The 19797-nt window shown below is 44.0% G+C and overlaps 1 protein-coding gene across 3 annotated transcripts in view; it reads right to left on the minus strand.

Moving 5' to 3' along the window:
• Positions 1–19797, minus strand: part of CFAP20DC (CFAP20 domain containing) — a 416942-nt gene that overhangs the window by 369945 nt on the left and 27200 nt on the right. For all 3 annotated transcript variants that reach the window (XM_066596613.1, XM_066596612.1, XM_066596614.1), the window contains exons 3-4: positions 13739–13828; positions 9703–9796 (exon numbers count right to left, since the gene is read on the minus strand). In XM_066596613.1, the coding sequence (XP_066452710.1) occupies positions 9703–9796; positions 13739–13828 (184 nt within the window). The remainder of the gene's footprint in view (positions 1–9702; positions 9797–13738; positions 13829–19797) is intronic.

Genomic DNA, 19797 nt, shown 5'->3' on the forward strand with positions numbered 1-19797 from the left:
GAGAGGGAGGAAAGTCCGAGTCACAATCACCATTGCACCTGTATCTCTGTGTATCACAAGTTATAAGATGTATCAAGAGCCATTTGGGATTGTTATTATTCCCCTTAGGAATCTGTAGACATAGCGGAAAATATATTGTAGAGCCTCTCAGCAGTAAAAGCCCGCTGCGGAGACAACAACTACACATATACAATGAATTCCTTTTTAGAGTTGCGGTAATATTACTGTATGTCCCATCGGGTATGAAAACCAATGCATAGATACGAGCTCTCCTGGGTCCTTATAGATGAATGAATATCAACAAGCTGTACAGAAGCTCTTTGGTTGAGGTAATGCAGATAAAAAGCAAAAAATCTATTGTTAATATTAAAAAACATGGGAAAAAAAATCAAAGAGGGGGCAAGTTGGCACGAGCATCAATGACGTAGCTATGGAAAGGGGGGATTGTTGGGTTACAGTGGCACGATCTCCCTGCTACGCACGAACTTTCTAGCTCAGATAGAGACTACATCCATCATGTTTTGAGCTGTTTTTCAGGCCCTACATCATGCCTGCCTGCTTTGAGGTGCCGGCAGAGTGAATGGTGGTGCAGGGAGCTCATGGGTTCCTGCCTCACCATTGTAGCCAACTATATCTTTCTGCAGATACAGTTGTAATCTGGACATTTAGCATGCCTCCTGGGACAGCAGGACAGTACCTGAACTCCTGGACTGTTCCATTAAATTTGAGATGGTTAAGAGGAGTGCTATTAGTATTGACGCTTGTGTCACGACGTGCTTCAACTGAGGCTCACCTGTCACTGGAACCACAGCCGGATGCCGCTGTTTCTTCGCTTCTTCTCTGAGATCTGTCCCTTGGTCCCACAAGCGTCCTGCACTCTTTCTTAAAAGGCTAGTACGCACTCCATACCTTGTTCCCTCCCAATCACCACTCACCTATGGTTATATTAGGCATCCTCTGCCTATGGAAGATGCCTAAGCAATCAGTCCACTATAGGCATTGTGATAACAAACCAGTGTGTGCACATTCTGGTTTTGACTCCTGCCTGACTATTGACTATCCTGACTTCCATGCTTCCTGACCTTGGCTCTGATTCCCTGAACCGAACCACTGCTTGGATCTGATCACTGCTTCTCAGCTTCCAACCCTGACCATTGTCGGCCTGTCTCCTACACTATAGTACACATCATCAAGTACTGTACATTGGCATGGTACTGCGCCAGCAGCCACAACACTGTGACTATCTACTGGGGACCCCACAGCAAAGACCTTATCCCATTTGGAGGGGTCAATAGTGACAATCAGGGTTCTCCAGGTGCTGTCTACACAGATAGACCTAAGTCAAACCAGTGTGTGGCAAGGCGAGTTCACATCTGCCTGGCTGACAGCTTGAATGTGAATATTGATCTATAAGGCGATTTGGATCCAGCCGGGCCTTCATTAGTCAAAGCTGTCTAACAGAAAAACTGGACTTCTTGCTTATAGCAAGTAATCACCAGACAGCTCTCATTTTTCTGCATTGTGCCCATTTGTGTATAGGGAGGGACCTGAGCTAGGCAATGAGCAGCCAGAAGGGATTAGTCTAGTGGATATTTCTTCCCAAGCCTAAAATTTAAAGGGGTTATGCAGAAAGCAGCCATTGGGAGCACTGCTCCGACCGATGTAGCAGCTGGTGCTCGTAATTGCAAGCACCACTTTCATTGACGTAGCTCAGATTTCAATAAGAACTTGCAATTACGAGTGCCGAGCGCTACACGGGGGTCAGAGCAGTGCTTCCGCTCCAACCCTGGTATATCCTGGCGTCTGCTGTCTGGATAACCCCTTTAACACTATTAACAAGAGTTTGTGGTGTGTACCACTAAGACATCACATACACTGAATGGCCACATTATTGGAGACTCCTGCTCTTTCATGATTGGAGATTCTCTGTATGGAAATTAGACACATGTCCCCAGAGTGCAGCGTAAAATCAAATGCCAAGTTTTCTGTGGATCAGTTTCAGTGAATCTACATTAGAATGCGAAAATATAGTAATCTGAACAACTTCCAACGAGGCCTGATCATCTGTGTAAGGGATGTGTTATGTGGCCTGATCATCTGTGTAAGGGCTCCTGCACACTTGCATTTTTCTTGCGCGTTTTTTTCCACGCGATTGTCAATGGGACTTTGTGACGTTAATAAAAACGCATCGCTAGTTGGTGCTTTGCAATTTTTGTGTGATGCGTTTTTAACATTAGAAAGTCCCATTGACAATCGCGTAAAAAAAAAAGCGCAAGAAAAACGCAAGTGTGCAGGAGCCCTTAGACTAACTAGGGCAAGAATTTAAAAAACTGCCAACCTTATGGAGTTATTTTTTTGGGTGTGTGCAGAGTATACCAAGAATGGTGTGATCAAGAAAAAACATCCAGTGAAAGGGGATCCTGTGGATGTCAAAAGGGGTCAGAGGAGGATGCCAAGCAACATTCTGATGAAAACGTGGTGCACAGTCAAGCAAATTGCAGCCAAATTCAATGTAGGTGCTCCATTCGTTGTTCTTTAACACAGGTGAACTATAGCAACAAACGACCAGTTCCAGCACCATTGTTGTTTAACCCCTTAAAGACCAAGCTCTGTAAATATACGGCCCTTCGTCCTGGGCTTTAACACCGGCTGATAGCAGAAGTACGGCGCAGGATTAAAGCTCCTGCTCCTGCAATCACGAATGAGCAGATCAGGTCCTTGGCTGTCAGACACAACCCAGGACCCATAGGAGAAGGGAGAAGCTGTTTTTAACCACTTCTGCTTTTTTCTTTCCATAGCGCTATCTACTAAAGTGGAATTGTAAGTTCCCCTATGTGACCCAGTGATCATGCGACTGCTGGGTGCCTCTGTAAAAACAGAGCTGCAGGGTCCTAGCAGACCCTGATCAGCTCTGCCAGTGACTACTGTCACACTAGGGGGATATCTTCTTCTGTAACTGGGGCTCCTATAGATTCCCCAGCTATGGTGGAAAAGTGTAAAATAAAAAAAAAAAAGACCATGTGAATGACCCCCAGATATATGATGCTAATGCCAAACAACACCATCGCCATATGCGCCCTGTAATCCAAAACTATACATATCAAAACATCCAAAACAAAATTAGGAACCCGTTCCTGTACTTTATTTTAGCTAAATATACAAATTTTAAAAACAAACAACTATAAATTTAAAAAACAACAACTTTTTTAAAGGTTTTTATCCCTAAACTAGTGGGCTCAAGTACTGGAAAAACATTAACTAGCCATATGAATCTAGATTTCTGTTTCTCCATGCTGTTGGAAGATCAGAATTTGGCCCAAACAGCAATTAACCCTTTCTGTCAAGTTTAGACTAGTGGAGGTAGAATAATGGTGTGGGAAATATTCTTAGTACATCTTGGGTCCTCTGATACTTGTGAATGGATGCCATGAAGAAATGCCGCAGTCCAATGTGCTACTAAATAGGTATTTCTAATAAAGTGTCCATTCACTATAAATCTGTAAAAGTACTGTATATACAAAATGGTACATTATTTTTAGGTAGGACATGTTCAAAGTTGATTCATTTAACTTTTTACTGCAGATCTATTGAAGCAATAACAAATGGTTGCAGAGGGGTATACTTCTGAAGTACTTTCTACTGTAATTTAACCGGGGGGGTGACCAAACTTTTGATCACAACTATACAAACAGCAAATGTGCTCCCATGCGCACAATGCCCTAATCTAACACATTTCCTACTCTTTAATCCATGCGTCTTGACATAGAAAGAGATGGCTTTTAGATAGAATTTAATTCAATAAAAGGCGTCCTGCTCGGATCATCAAAAACATCTGAAAAGAGCATCAAAAGTGCATTTATGCTTTTCAGTTACTTTTGAAGAATTCAGTAGGACTCCAATGAAACCCCTGAATGCAGGCAAAATGGATATAAAGAACACAGACGTGCTTCATGTCCCTTATGGTTTAATGAGCAGGACCCATTCATTGAACTGAATGGTCAACTGCATGGTACCTGTACATAGTGTGTTAACAAAATCAGGCCGTACAGGGGCACTGACTTCAGACTAATGTAGTGGGTGGTGATGCCCCGGTGCAACTTACAATACCAGGGGGGAGTGGAATGGGTGTCTCTGAAGCATAGTAGATTGCAGGGGTTTTTTACTGTAATGTCTACTACTGCTGGGATTCTTATATGAGGACTTAAGATCTTAATGTTAGTCAGTGAAGCTTGAACATAAAGCAATAACTTTTTGATTCATTGCTATTATTGAAATCATGTCAGCCCCATATATATATATTGCAAATCACAGAAAAAGGGACATACAAAACTATGTATAACATATATACATATATATATATATATATATATATACACATATATACACACACACATATACATATATAGGAAACACGATTATCAAAAGGAAACCATTTCTCTAAACAGCTGAGGTAAATAAAAGCTGCGCTGTAATTGATTGGTATGGGGAACACAGATTTTCTTTAAAATCTCAATCAATGATAATGTGTCTTCTGTTCAAGTTTTATTCCCGGGCAGCAGCGGGAATCCCTGCGAGCTTAATAATCGCATATGTACGGCAACAATGTCTGCCCATGTGGGGAGGCCTAGCTTATGATGTGCACCCCACTCCCCTCCGCTCTGCCGCCCTTAATAATCACATATGTACGGCAACAATGTCTGCCCTGATGTGTTTGCCCATGTGGGGAGGCCTAGCTTATGATGTGCACCCCATTCCTCTCCGCTCTGCCGCCCTTAATAATCACATATGTTAGGCAATGATGTCTGCCCTCACATGTCTGCCCATGTGGGGGGGGCTTAGCTTATGATGTGCATCCCATTCCCCTCTGCTGCCCTTAATAATCATGTATGTACGGCAATGACGTCTGCCCTCATGTGTCTGCCCATGTGGGGTGGCCTAACTTTATGATGTGCACCCCACTCCCTTCTGCACTGCCGCCCTTAATAATCGCATATGTACGGCAACAATGTCTGCCCTCACATGTCTGCCCATGTGGGGAGGCCTAGCTTATGATGTGCACCCCACTCCCCTCCTCTCTGCCGCCCTTAATAATCACATATGTACGGCAATGACGTCTGCCCTCACGTGTCTGCCCATGTGGGGTGGCCTTGCTTATGATGTGCACCCCATTCCTCTCCACTCTGCCGCCCTTAATAATCACATATGTGCGGCAACAACATCTGCCTTCATGTGCCTGCCCATTTGTGTAGGCCTAGCTTACGATGTGCACCCACTTCCCCTCCGCCTCACCGCATGGCACGGCGCTGACGTCGGAGTGAAGGTGTGCCTGTGCATCCCCAAATAAATTTGTCTTGTCGCACTTCCTAGAGAACACTATAAATGTTCGGGATAAAACCTAGCCTATGTCCTTCTTCAAGATGCCAGTTATCTCCCTGCCAAATTCATCAAAATTGCTTCAACGGTTTAGCTGTGAAAAGGTAACAGACAGGCTGACGGAGTTACTGTCGCTGTTATAATATTAGTATGGATATACACACATATATATATTTTTATATATTGCAGACACTATCAATTGTCTTTTCTCTCCTCTTACTCTGTGCACTCAATACATCAGAAATCACAGAGAACGCCATTCTGTTTGATGTGTCATATTATACACGTCATCCTGAAAACTGAGTGGGGAAGAGTTGGGAGAGAGCGGGCATGCAAACTGGACTATCTTATATTTAAAAGAGATATTCCCATTTAAATAGATTTGAAACAAATAGGTTGGACATAGAAACAATTAACAGGGTTAGATAATATGTTATTTTCCCATCTACATAGCTGTCTTGTTTCCAGTAGGACGAGTTGTGTTTTTTAACGGTACTACTGTGGTTCTATTTACGTAATATGTTTAATGTACTGAAAAGCTTTTAAAAATTCCTAAGTCGAGGGAAATAGAAATTAAATACCATTTTTGAGGATGGTCTAGTTTCTGCGGCGTACGCACTGCAGCAAACATGATCTGATACCTTTATTCTGTGGATCAGTACAATTATAACAATACCACATAATAGTTTTTTGTTTGTAAATTCTTTTCTGTCACCGTCCTCTGAACACCAAAATGTTTCTCTTTTTGTCGATAAAGTTGTGTAAGGGCTCATTTTTTGTGGGAAGATCTGTGGTTCCTATTTGTACCATTTTGAAGTAAATCTGGCTTTTCGATTTATTAAATTTTTTTCTTAGAGATGGAGTGACCAAAAAAAAGTGCAGTTCTGGTGTTTTGTATTTTTTTAGGACGTTCATCATGCGGCATAAATAATGTGTCTCATTTAAAAAAAAACAACATTTTTTTCCAAGCATTTTTCCTTTATTTTTAGTACACTGTGGGAACTTGAAGCTGCAATTGCTTGATCTTCCGGCATTGTATTAAGACATGCTGCAGGCACATCTTACTAGACAAAAATACATGGCGGCCCTGAAGATTTTTAGAATGTTCCTGGCTGCCATGAGACCTGGATGGTACCTCCCAATCAAAACACCATTTGGGACCTCCAATGACTGATCGGTGACATTTAAACGCCCATGTCAAAATTAACAATGACATTTAAAGCGTGATGGAAGTGAACGTTGATCGCAGCTGTTATAGTCGGGTGTCAGCTGTCAAAGACAGAGCCTGCTCTTTGAAAACCCTTCACATCTATGGTGTGTATATATACTTCCTGGGGTGCTACGGGGATAAATGAGCTATCTGAGACCTAGATATTTGTGACTTATCCTTAGGATAAGTCATCAATATTAGATCGGTGGGGGTTCAGACTCAGGCACTCTCACCAATCAGTTTTCGAAGGGTTCACCGTGCTTGGGTTGCGACGTCACATGGACCTTTTGCAGCTCAGTCCCATTCAAGTGCATGCTGCAATGCCAGTCAGAGGATCTTCACCCGAGCGCTTGGGTCCCTACAAATAGCTGATCTGCAAGGCCGACGCGAATCAGATCACCACCGATCTGATAATAATGACCTATCTAAATGATGGATTATTAATAAGTCCCAGAAACCCCCTTTAACCCCTTGAGTGGCACGCCCGGAAAATTTCCGGGACGAGCTCCACTGCTCATAGCAACATAGCCCGGAAGATTTCCGGGCTATGTATCACTATGGGAGCTGCAGAGCACAATGCCACAAGCAGTGGCACTGTGCTCTGCCTGCACAGACCCACATAGAGCAGTGCAGGACTTTGAAAAACCAGCAGAAGATATTGCCGATATGTCGGCAATCTCCTGCTTTGTTTACAGGTTGCCATAGAGACCATCGGCTTGTCAGAAGCAAACCGATGGTCTTTGTGGCAGGGAGAGCTGGTTGTTAGCTGTCAGAGGACAGCTAGGTACTAGCTCTTACAGCAGAGATCAGAGAAAACCTCCGATCTCTGCTGTGTTAACCCTTTACATGCTGCAGTCTATGTGACTGCAGCATGTAAAGGGCTGTCACTGCAGCATGTAAAGGGCTGTCACCATCGGACCCCCGGAATGTGATAAGGGGTCCTGATGGGTCCCTGTGGAAGTCCCCTAAAGGGACAAAAAAAATGTAAAAAAAATAAAAAAAAAAAAAGTTAAAAAATTATAAAAAAAATTATAAAAACACTTGTCTCCCTTTACTTTGTAAAAAATCAAAAATACAATCACACATGTGGTATCCATGCGTCGTAATGATCCAGAGAAGGAAGTTAATACATTATTTAACCCCTTAATGACATGGCCCCTTTTTTTCTTTTTTCCCCATTTCTTTTTTTCATCCCCCCTGTTTAAAAAAATCACAACTTGTCCCGCAAAAAACAAGCCCTTATATGGCCATGTCAATGGAAAAATGAAAAAGTTATGGCTCTTGAGACGCAACTGCAAAATTAGTTGAAATTCAATGATTAGACCATTTTAAAAAACCTGCCCTGGTGGGCACGACAGGGTGGTAGGAAACCCGCCACTCAAGGGGTTAATGGATTTATGACCTACTTTCTATATCTGCTCTCTATATAAAACAGCTACATGACCTGTGGGTAGGAAACCATTGTGGTATATACGGTAACTAATGTTAGCTGCTTCCATTTCCTGATAGCATTTACTCCATTATATATTAGTATTCATAAACAGTGTTCCAGTTTTTAGTTGTAATATTGTATGATGAACGGCAATGTGAAAATCTGGAATGGGAACACTTTATATTAATGCTAGCAATAAACAAATTAAAGGCTCATTTATTGTAGGGATATATTAATTTACTATACAAAGTTCTGCTGATAGAAATAATTGAAAATATGCTAGTAACTTCAGAATAATTAATCTCCTAGCCATTAGTACAAGACGGCATTTTTAATATATCTTTTTTTTTCTTATTTTGTTCCTATACAGAGAATTAGTGAAACTGTCTTCTGGATATTTCTGCATCAAATATTCCTATTTATTTCTTAGCGGACAGCGTAAACTGCTAGTAGATATGAAGAATTTACGAAGCCACATGGCAGCAGGTTTGCTTATAATGGTAGAACACTGGATGCTATATCAAGCAATGTCATCACATTGGGGCAGATTGATTAAACTGTCTAACCCCTTTCCACTGCGACTCTTTTTTGTATTCTTGCTTTCGTTTTTTCCTCCCCATATTCAAAAAAATCATAGTTCTTTCAAAGTGCAATTCTGTTTTTTTTCCTGATGATGTTTTTCGTGCATCCTTAAAACCATGATAGTTTAATAAATTGGGCTGCCACACCAGGTGCATTCTTTGCACTCTTTTTGGTTATTGTTTGGATTGGAGCACTGTCCTATTTCTTTATCATTAACATATACCTCAGCACTTATACACATCTAATATCTGAATAAAACTGCACAACTGTTGGTTATGCTAACCACATAAAAATGCGAGGTACTTTGCTCATATTTAAGCAAAGCATGTAGGCCCATCTGCCATGCCCACGCAAACCTTATTGGATGGGTACCTAGCTCTAAAAGACACCTCACCTGGGGCCAAAGGCCTCCAATGAACTCTGGAAAATTGTATACCTGCTATATACTTTCATTAAGCCACCTGAGACAGATGAGTGAATGAAGTGCATGCCAAATGAGGGCAGCCGCATCCAATGCAATGCATACAAAAAACAAAATTCACCCCCTTCAACAAATTAAAAGTAAAGGTGCATGTAAACCATGGCTGCAACAGATACAGTAAGAGTAACGCAGGCCTCAGCACTCATACACATCTAATATCTGAATAAAACTGCACAACTGTTGATTATACTAACCGCATACAAATGCAAGGTTCATATTGCATATATGTTGATCAAAGCATGTGGGCCCATCCTTATTGGATGGGTACCCAACTCTAAATGTCATTGTATGCCTTTGGCCCAAGAATAGGTGTCTGACAAATGGACCCACGTGTTTTGATCATAATATGTATTAAGAACTTTGTATGTTTATGCGGTTAGTATAAACAGTTGTACATATATTAGATGTGAGTGCGGAGGCATGTGTCACTGTAATTGCTGCAGCCATGGTTTATGTGCACCATCACATGTAATTAATTTGTTGGAAGGGCTGACTTTAGTTTTTTTTCTGTATGCTATTTTTTAACTTTGACTTCTATTATTATCCTAATGTATTTATTATCTAGGCAGAATAAGGGTTAAGTTAGAACAAGCCTTAAACTTCCAGTAATGCCAGGACACTTACGCATGTGCTTGTTCTCCTTTGGCAGCTGCATCTTGATAGTCTGGCTGCTTCCTTCAAGGACAAAGACGAAACTCTTCACTTCCTTATCAAAGTCCTTGAATCATATTAATAAAAATATAATAAATTAGCCATCAAATGCTATTAGAAAAATCACTGAGCAGAACTGATCAAAGAAGAGTCTTTCCTTTTTTTTTTTTCATTTTGGAACAGCAGCCATAAAGCCCCCCGGGAGCGTCTGATCGCAGGTAATGTACTGTAAGCGGCTGAATGATAGGTGAATGCTGTTCATTAAACCACGCGCCAATTGTCCTAATCAATTTTCTAAAGCATGTTATTATTTTTAGATTAAAAATAAATCAGCTGCTACAACACTCAACGCAGTGTGAAATGTACAAGCAATGGCGTGATTGTGTATTAGAAATCTGTGGTAAAGATTTAAAGGAACCTTTAGACTCTGTAGTTAAATTAATGTCCTTTATCATAAAGCATGCTGCTTGCTAGTATGTACCAGTATAGCTGGCATTAATATTCCGCTATCTGTGAGCCCTACGTCACAGCTCATCCTGAGATTCATTATACAACAATCAGCCATGACGTTAAAGGAGATGTCCCGCGCCGAAACGGGTTTTTTTTTTTTTAAACCCCCCCCCCCCGTTCGGCGCGAGACAACCCCGATGCAGGGGTTAAAAAAACCACCCGCACAGCGCTTACCTGAATCCCGGCGGTCCGGCGTCTTCATACTCACCTGCTGAAGATGGCCGCCGGGATCCTCTGTCTTCATGGACCGCAGGGCTTCTGTGCGGTCCATTGCCGATTCCAGCCTCCTGATTGGCTGGAATCGGCACGTGACGGGGCGGAGCTACACGGAGCTACACGGAGCCCCATAGAGAAGAGGAGAAGACCCGGACTGCGCAAGCGCGGCTAATTTGGCCATCGGAGGGCGAAAATTAGTCGGCACCATGGAGACGAGGACGCCAGCAACGGAGCAGGTAAGTATAAAACTTTTTATAACTTCTGTATGGCTCATAATTAATGCACAATGTACATTACAAAGTGCATTATTATGGCCATACAGAAGTGTATAGACCCACTTGCTGCCTCGGGACATCTCCTTTAAAACCACCAGTCTAATATTGTGTAGGACTTCCTCTCTGACTCCTCGAGACACCACAAGACCTCTGAGGGTGTCCTGTGGTATCTGGCACCAAGATGTTAGCAGCAGATCCTAGGAGTCCTGTGAGTTGTGGCCTCCATGGTTCAGACTTGTTTTTCCAGCCCATCCCATAGAAGCTCGATAGGATTGAGATCCTTGGAGTTTGGAGGCCAAGTCATCACCTTGAACTCTTTGTCATGTCTCACCTCAGACAGTGTTTACATGATGGCAAGGTGCATTATCCTGCTGAGAGAGGGCACTGCCATTAGGAAATGCCGCTGCCATGAAGGAAGGTACATGACCTGTACATTGTTTAATTAGTTGGTACAAATCACATCCACATGAAGGACATAATGCAAGGTTTCCCAGTAAAACATCACCCAAAGCACCACGCTGCCTCCATCGGCATGTCTTCTTCCCATGATTTATCCTCTTCCCCAATAAGTGGCAAACACGCACATGGCTGTCCGCATGATGCTAAATAAAATAGGATTCATCAGACCAGACCCGTTCTTCTATTGCTCTATCATCCAGTTCTGATGCTCACATGCACATTTTAGGCACTTACAGTGGTGGACAACATGGGCGTTGTGACCAGTGTTCATCTACGCAGTCCCCATACATAGCAAGCTGTGATGCCATGTGTGCTCTGACATCTTTATATCACAGCCAACAGTACCGGTTTGAGCAAATTGTGCTACAGTCCACTCTTCTGTAGGATCAAACCAGACAGGCTCTGCTTCACTTACCACACATATCAATAGACCTTAGGTGCCCGTGAGCCTGTCACCAGTTGTTCTTCCTTGAACCACTTTTACCACTACATACCCAGAACACCCCACAACTCCTGCCATTTTGGAGAAGTTCTGACCCAGACATCTAGCCATCACAGTTTGGTGCTTGTAAAAGTCCCTCAGATCCTTAAGGATCATTTACACGTAACGATTGTCATTCAAAATCCACTCAAAAGAATCAACAACTGAGCAACAATCGTTAAGTCTAAACGCAAGCACTTTTCTTTCCCTTTTCGTTTGTTGCTCATTTTCGTCTGATATAAAAATCATCAGCGGCTCCCTCACTCCTCGTTACGTCTACACGCTCCCGACTCAATGTTTTACATAGGATATGAAGCACTGAACAAAAAGGGAACAATTCTCAATGATGATCTGCCTGTCTAAACATTCTGCATGAGGCCTTAGTCAGACGGGCGTTTTTAGCCGCGATTTGCGCATGCGCATGCGTCCGGCGATTTTTTAAAACCATTGCTTTGCAATGGTATCGGACACATGAGCGCTTTCTATGCGCTCGTCCGATAAATTATAGAACAAAAAATCGCAGATCGCACCTATCTGCGATCTGCGATTCCTGTTCTCTTCTGTATATGCGCTCCATGGGGCCGGCAGCAGCAGCGCCGACCCCATTGAGAACATATAGAAGACAAATCATTCTTCTCTGCCACAGCTGTAACAGCTGTGGAAGAGAAGAACAATGTTTGCCCATTGAATTCAATGGAGCGGCAATACAACCGCTCCATTGAAAGCAATGGGCTGCCGGCGTGCGCGGGGTGAATTGTCGGGAAGGGGTTAAATATATAAGCCCTTCCCGGCAATTCATCCTAAAATGTGTTAAAATAAAAAAAAATTGTATACTCACCTTTCCGCTGCAGCCGGAGTCCAGCCGCGGCCGCTGTCAGTTCTCCTGAACTGCTTCTTGGCACTATTCAGCCGGCGGGGCTTTAAAATCCCCGCCTGCTGAATGATCTGCCTCTGATTGGTCACAGCGCTGACCAATCAGAGGCTGAAAACACTCACACACCCATTCATGAATTCATGAATGGGTGAGTGACTGCTGCCTCTCAGCGCTGAGCCAATCAGGGGCAGGTCTGACTCACATCCATTCATGAATTCATGAATGGGTGTGAGTGAGGCATGCCTCTGATTGGCTCAGCGCTGAGCCAATCAGGGGGCACGTCTGACTCACACCCCCTTCACACCCACTGCAGGACGGCCGCGCGGAGCTCCGGCTGCCGGCAGAAGGTGAGTATACAATTTTTTTTTATTTGTACACATTTTAGGATGAATTGCAGGTAAGGGCTTATATATTCAAGCCCTTACCGACAATTCATCCCGGGCTCGCCCGCAGCGCATTGCTTTCAATGGAGACGGCTGTATTGCCGTCTCCATTGAATGCAATGCGCTGGACAGCTCCGGCCCGTTTCTAATGAAACGCGGCTAGGAGCAGATTTTCGGGCGACTTGCGCGCACCGGTCACGCGATTTGCGGATGCGCATCCGTCATGCGATCCGCAAATCGCGCGAAAAAACGCCCGTCTGACTAAGGCCTGAGCGTGAACAACTACTAACAAATTAGTGGAGACATCACTCGCCTGTGCACTCGTTCAAAACGAGAATCGGCTCGTGTAAAAGGGCCATTTTTCTTGGTTCCAACACATTACCTTGAAGAACTGACTGATTGCTTGGTGCCCAATACATCCTACCCCTTGACAGGCACCATTGTAATAAAATGTAATTCACTTCACCTAGTTTTAATGTTATGGCTGATCACAATATATATTTACATAGTATTCATCACTGAGTAAAACAACATCTGTAGTGTTAACTCCTAGGAATAATGAACAGTTTGGTAAAAAAAAAATAGTTTTCTCAAAAATCAAATAAATGATATGATTACTAAAATGCATGGAATAAGATCTGCTAACAAGATAGTCAAAAAGTAATATATTCTACAAGCCAAATCCAACCAGGAGCTTCCTAGAACAGCCAGAGAGACTGCACTTCTCCAAAACATAAATGTTACCATCTGGAAATATAGAGAGAGGCTTGTATATAATACACTGTAGTAATTCAAGGATGAATGAGCTTACTTTCCAGATTGCTGATTGACTGCCAGAGAGCCTCCACTTGGCCACTGGATCCTTTCCTTGGGCACTAAATACTTCAACAAATGGTCCCCCCTGAAAGACATTACATGCGCAAAAAAATATCAGCACTACACAGTAAATACAGAGCTGAAATATATAATAATAGTAGAAAAGATGGTGATTGTAATCTATATCCATAAATATCCACGCTCCGTGGGGTTAGGAATAATACAAAGTGGTCAGCTATTTCAAATATATAAAATACTCGGGGCAAACCAAAGTGGAGGTCCTTTTGTATGTTGCCCCACTGACCTACTTTTGTAGACACTGGCGGAATTTTTCAGAAGCCTCCGCAGGATTTTCTTTTATTAATGCATCAAACTAAAATATTCCAATGAAGTCCGTTGTACAGGGTGGGCCACGGAAAATTAGCCCGACACCACACTCTTTTGAAAGCTGTCTAGAAGAAAATGTTTGTTACACATAGCAACCAATCACAGCACAGCTTCCATTTTACCTTAGCAATAAAATAAATGAAAGCTGCATTGTGATTGGTTGCTTTGAGCAGCAAAGACAGATTTTGTTTTAAACACCTTTCATAAGAGAGTGGTGCCGGCTACTTTTCCATGGCCCACCTTGTAGACGCTATGGTGATAATGAGTGAGTGTGAACCATATTGTGTAGTTACATAATGCATACACATGAGAGTAGAGTTGTTCTGATAATAAACTGCACTGCTTCAGGCTAAGGTGTATGTACATTAGATTACAGTTGATATTACTATGTCAGAAGTTATAGAAACAAGGTAGTTCGTTGTGCTACGCTGTTTACATAACTTCCACTTGACTTCTATGGGAGTTATGGATGGTATAGCAAAGCCTGCCCGACTGCTTTCATAATTCCTACCAACCCCAGCCACCTCAAACACCAAACCTAGTTTGGAAGAGCCCAAAACTAAAGATAAGGGCCTATATGGGGCACTATTGAGTGAGGGCCTATATGAGTCATTAGTACTGGGTGGGGGCCTGTGAGGGGGATTATTAGTGAGTGGGGCCTATATGAAGCATTATTAGTGAGTGGGAGCCTATATAGGGGATTTTTACTCAGTGGGGTCCATATGAAACATGATTACTGAGGGACAATAGGAGGCATTATTACTGAGTGGGAGCCTATATGGGGCATTATTACTGAGTGGGGGCCTATATGGGGCATTATTACTGAGTGAGAGCCTATAGGGGCATTATTACTTGTTGTGGACCAGTTTGGAAGATTACTACGGAATGGGGCTTATATGAGGCATTATTACTGAGTGCTAGCCTATATGGAACATTCTTATTGAGTGGGGGCCTATATAGTGCAATATTATTGAGTGGGGGGCATAAGGAGAGCATTACTATTGAGTGGGGACACTTTTACTGTGTGTAGGGCAGGAAAAGTGGCACTTCTTATGTGGGGCCTACAGTGAGCACAAAAAGGGGGATATTATTACTGTGTGGGTCACAACAGGTGGCATTACTATTATCTGGGGCACTATGGATGGGGAGATTATGTAGAAGTTTGGAAATCAAAGGCAAGTCCCTGGAAAATTGAGGACTCGAAGAAATCTGTGTTTCAAATTCTGGAGAGACAAGTTGTGACTGGGAGAAATTGTCATGATGGTCTGGACCAGATAAAGGAAAAGCGAACAACTCTAGTCTGACGGGTTGTCACCTGTGATCACTTGATCACTGATTATATTGGTACTGTAAGCATTTATACACCTTGCAGAGTGGCTGTGTTGCTCTATTATGCACTGCTACATGGTCACTGTATGCGAGGGGGGGGGGGGGTGGGGGGTGTGGGTTGGCAATAATGTTTTTTGTATCAGAAACAAGGCAACATTATGTGGTCATGGTCTGGAAGTATTATTTGGCCCTTATGGAGTGTTATCATTGGTAATATTGATCTTTGTAGTGGTCTTTCTTCCGTTACAGTAGGTTGGTATCAATAGCTTTGTGGTGGTAATATGTGGTCATGGTGTTGCAAGATTATTTGGCCCTTATGTTGTGTTATTATTGGTAATGTTGGTTTTGGTGTAGTGGGAATTTTGAGTGACAATATGGAATTGAATATATGAGCCATGATGGTTGCAGTGATACTGTGTGGAAGACCCACTAGGGATATCACAATGTGATCCTTGGTATACTCAATACAACGGGAATACAGGTGGACAGAAAACGCATGGAATTACTAAGTAGACACACACCACTACAGATAGGAATGGGTATGAAGAAGATGACAGACTCTCCCAAAACTGTCCCTAACCAGCCCTGCCTAACAGGTGTACATCCGCCCTGAAAAAGGTGATGCAGCCGCCAGAAACTAGAGTGTTCTAGCACCCCTGGATGGAAAATGGAGCAAGTGAATACCATTGAGCAGGGACAGAATAGATATGGGAACACACAACTGGTAGCTGTAGTCAAAAACTAACAACTAAAGCAACTAGAGACGATGCAAAAGTCCTAGATGAGCTAGGGCAAGACCTCCCAGAGACCTGACTAGCATACAAGGAGTATAAGCGTCATCTTCTAATATGAGGAGCTTATATAAATCTCCTCAACTGCACGCTGATAGGCTGGGCGGATTGAATGGCAGCCCTACCCACCAATCAGTGCAATAACAAAAAAGGAGAACCTTTTCCCACAATTAGCCAGTACAGAGCAGGAACCTCAAGGTACCCAGTAGGTTGGCAAAAAGTAAGGAACAGATGAGACGCTGGCTGCAGAATCAGACTACACAAGGTTTGTCTGCAGTCTGCAACCGTGAAAATGCACAGAGCTACATAGCAGTTTTATGGCTTATTCAGGCCGTATGCGCAAATATGCTCGCCTCAATGTATTTACGCAGTAAACGAGGTTGATTTGTGTGCATATTGGCACATAGTACTGTAATTTTTGTGCACGCAGGACTAGTTCACATGGACACAGGACAAACCAGAGCCATGATTATTAAAAGCTATTTAGCCTAATAAGTATCCTTTTTCCAGTGGAATTGCAGAGCGTATTGCGTGGGTGTTGAGTGCGCATTTGAACACTTCCCATAGACTTCTATGGGGACTTTTAGCGCACAAAAATAGAGCATGCTGCGAAATGCCCACCCAAAAAAAATGCTAGTAAGAATGAAGCCATTGAAATCAATGAATTCTATTATCTTGATATTGCGCTTGCAAATTTTATGCACGCAAATATGGTAGTGTGAAGCTGCCCCTAGACACAAGATGGTTAGAAATCTTTAAGGGCCATTTTCAAAATTGCTTTATTGTAGGCCTAATTTCACACTGCTATCACTGTTTTCTGTTGTCCGGCTTTGTCCTCGGAGCCGAACGGCAGAAGAACCAGAAGTGCTGAATCCATCATTTCCCAAACCCAGATCCCGACAACCAGGACCATAATGGAGTTCATTCAGCTTGTGGGGAGAAATGTTACTAGATAAGTTAGCACTGCATTCTGCACTATTTTGTCTGGGGTTTCATGCTAGATCTCCGCTAGAGACTCCAGACAGATGTGAATATAGACTTTTATGCTTGGAGCAATTTAAAAAATGGTTGCAGGGGGCGGAGCTAGCCACCGATGGAGTAGGTTGTGTGTGAGCTCAGCTCCCGCCCGAACCGCCGCCTGTAGAGACGAGCCAGCCGCCGCAAACGGTAAATAACATCGGAGATGGGAAGGAGAAAAGGGGCAGACAGCCAGGAGCAGCGGAAAAACCCACCATCGGCAGCAATGGAGCGTTTCCTCCGCTCTCCGGGAGGGCAGCAGCCGCTGCGAAGCTCAGCCAAGATGGCGCCGCACACTGTAGCACACGTGGAGGAGGGGAGACCGGCAACAGCTGAGCGCAGGGGGAGAGACAGCCCGGACACTCACTGCAGCGAAGCGCTGGCATCCTGTGAGGCCGACAGACGGGAGAGGCACGAGGGTGATCAGGAAACCCTTCAGGTACAGGGGGGAAGCGGTGGGAGCAGCGGAGAGGGGGGGAGAAGCAGCCGCACGCCAGACAGAGAGCGGCCCCCCAGCCCCCACCCCGGCCCACAGACCCAGCAGAATGCAGCAGCCCTGAGGTACAGGGCAACACAGGGGAGAAGATAACCCCAGAGTCCCACACAGAAACCCCCAAAGGCTGCAGTAAAGCCAAAACAAGGGACTCTCATCCCCCCCACTCTACATGGGAAAGCATAGAAGAGGGGCAGATGAACCCTGCGACAGGGGCAAGGCAGAAAACCAGAGCTGCCCCCGAAGCCCCCCCCCCCTCCCACAGAGACAGACACGAGCCCAGCAGCAATACCCCCATATAGAAGAAGCTGTGCGTCCCAAAAGCACTACTACCCCCAGCAAAACCGGCACTCTTACGAGAAACAAAGACAAGGCGCAAGAAACGGCCCAGGGGGGAACAGCCACATCAAAACAGCAGCCTGTTACACGCACCAGCACCTCAGACAGCGAGGGGGGTAAGATTGTAGAGGAAGATTGGGACTGGAAGGCCCACCTAAAGGCGATCCCCACAAAATCAGAAATGAACTCGCTTCTACAGAAACTAGATGCAGCTCACAAACAAGATATCGCAGCACTACAGGAAGATATCAAACACGTAGGACAAAGAGTGGAAGAAATTGAAGAGAATCAAGACACGATCCAGAACACTATAAAAGAACACGCGCAACTGATAGAAATGCAAGCGCACCAGATCGCGGACTTAACCAGCCATATCGACGACATTGAAAATCGCCACAGGCGGAATAACCTCCGCATAAGAGGACTTTCGGAAGAGATTGACAATAGCCAGCTGGAAGATTGGGTCATTGAATTCTTCAACCACATCTTAGACAGACCCATAGAGAATCACCTGGAACTAGATAGAGTTCATCGCGCTCTTGGCCCAAAACCCACAGACCCCTCCAGACCTAGAGATGTCATCTGCCGGGTACACTTTTTTAAGGAAAAGGATCAAATACTTCAAAGAACGCGAATAGCTGAAAACCTAACGTTCAGAGGCCATTCAGTCGAGGTGTTCCCAGATCTATCAAGACGCACATTACAGCTACGACGGGCCCTGAAACCCTTGCTCAATGCTCTACGGGAAAGAAACATCCCCTATAGATGGGGATTTCCGCTTCAACTACAAGCAAGAAAAGGAGGGAAGACGGCGACCTTTAAGAATCTGGGTGATCTACCAGGGTTCCTAGGGACACTGGAACTACCACACATCGCGATCCCAGATTGGCCCTCCTTTAAAGGGCCCCCAGTGCCCCCACCAAGACCAGAATGGCAGAAGGCAGGAAAAGGTGGACGCAAAACAAGCAACATGGAGGACAAAGAACAAGACGGCAATGGGACTTAAAGTACCACCCCTGCCAGAAGGCCCAGATTCAATGGACACTTGAAGCTCTGGGGGTGCAAAGAACCCCCTCCTTCCACATTCCTCACCGACCGAATACGGTCTCACTCTAGACCCCCGATAACGGGGTGGCCCTGTGGCGGGCTGGACATCCGTCTTCAGTAGCAAATCTTTTATTTATTTATTTTTTCTTTTCTTTTTATTTATTTATTTATTTTTTTCTCTTTTCTCTCTCTCTCTCTCTCTCTCTCCCCTTCTCTTTCTCTTTTCTCTTCTCTTCTCCCTTTTCTTTCTCCGCTTCCCCCCCTCTTTTTTTTTTATATCTATTTTTTTTTTCTCTCTTCTCTCTCTCTCTCTCTCCCCTTCTCTTTCTCTTTTCTCTTCTCTTTCCCCGCTTCCCCCCCCCCTCTTTTTTTTTTTCCATTAATCCCATTCCTCCTTTATCCCACTTTTTCTCAAATTCTCCACTTACCTCTAATTCCCCCGTCCTATCCCAATTCCCCCTCTCCTTCCCCCCCCCCACCCGCATGTTACCCCATCATTTTTTTTTTCTAAACTCTCTTTTCTCTCACACCTGTTTTCCGTGGTACTCTACCACTCACACAGCCCTCGCTCTCTCCCAAGGAGCGAGTCACGGCGATGGTGAAGGCGGGAGGGGACCTCTGTTTTTGGCCTCTCCGCCTCCCACATAGGAT

This window comes from Eleutherodactylus coqui, chromosome 3, assembly GCF_035609145.1.
Source record: "Eleutherodactylus coqui strain aEleCoq1 chromosome 3, aEleCoq1.hap1, whole genome shotgun sequence".
NCBI classification, from domain to species: domain Eukaryota; kingdom Metazoa; phylum Chordata; class Amphibia; order Anura; family Eleutherodactylidae; genus Eleutherodactylus; species Eleutherodactylus coqui.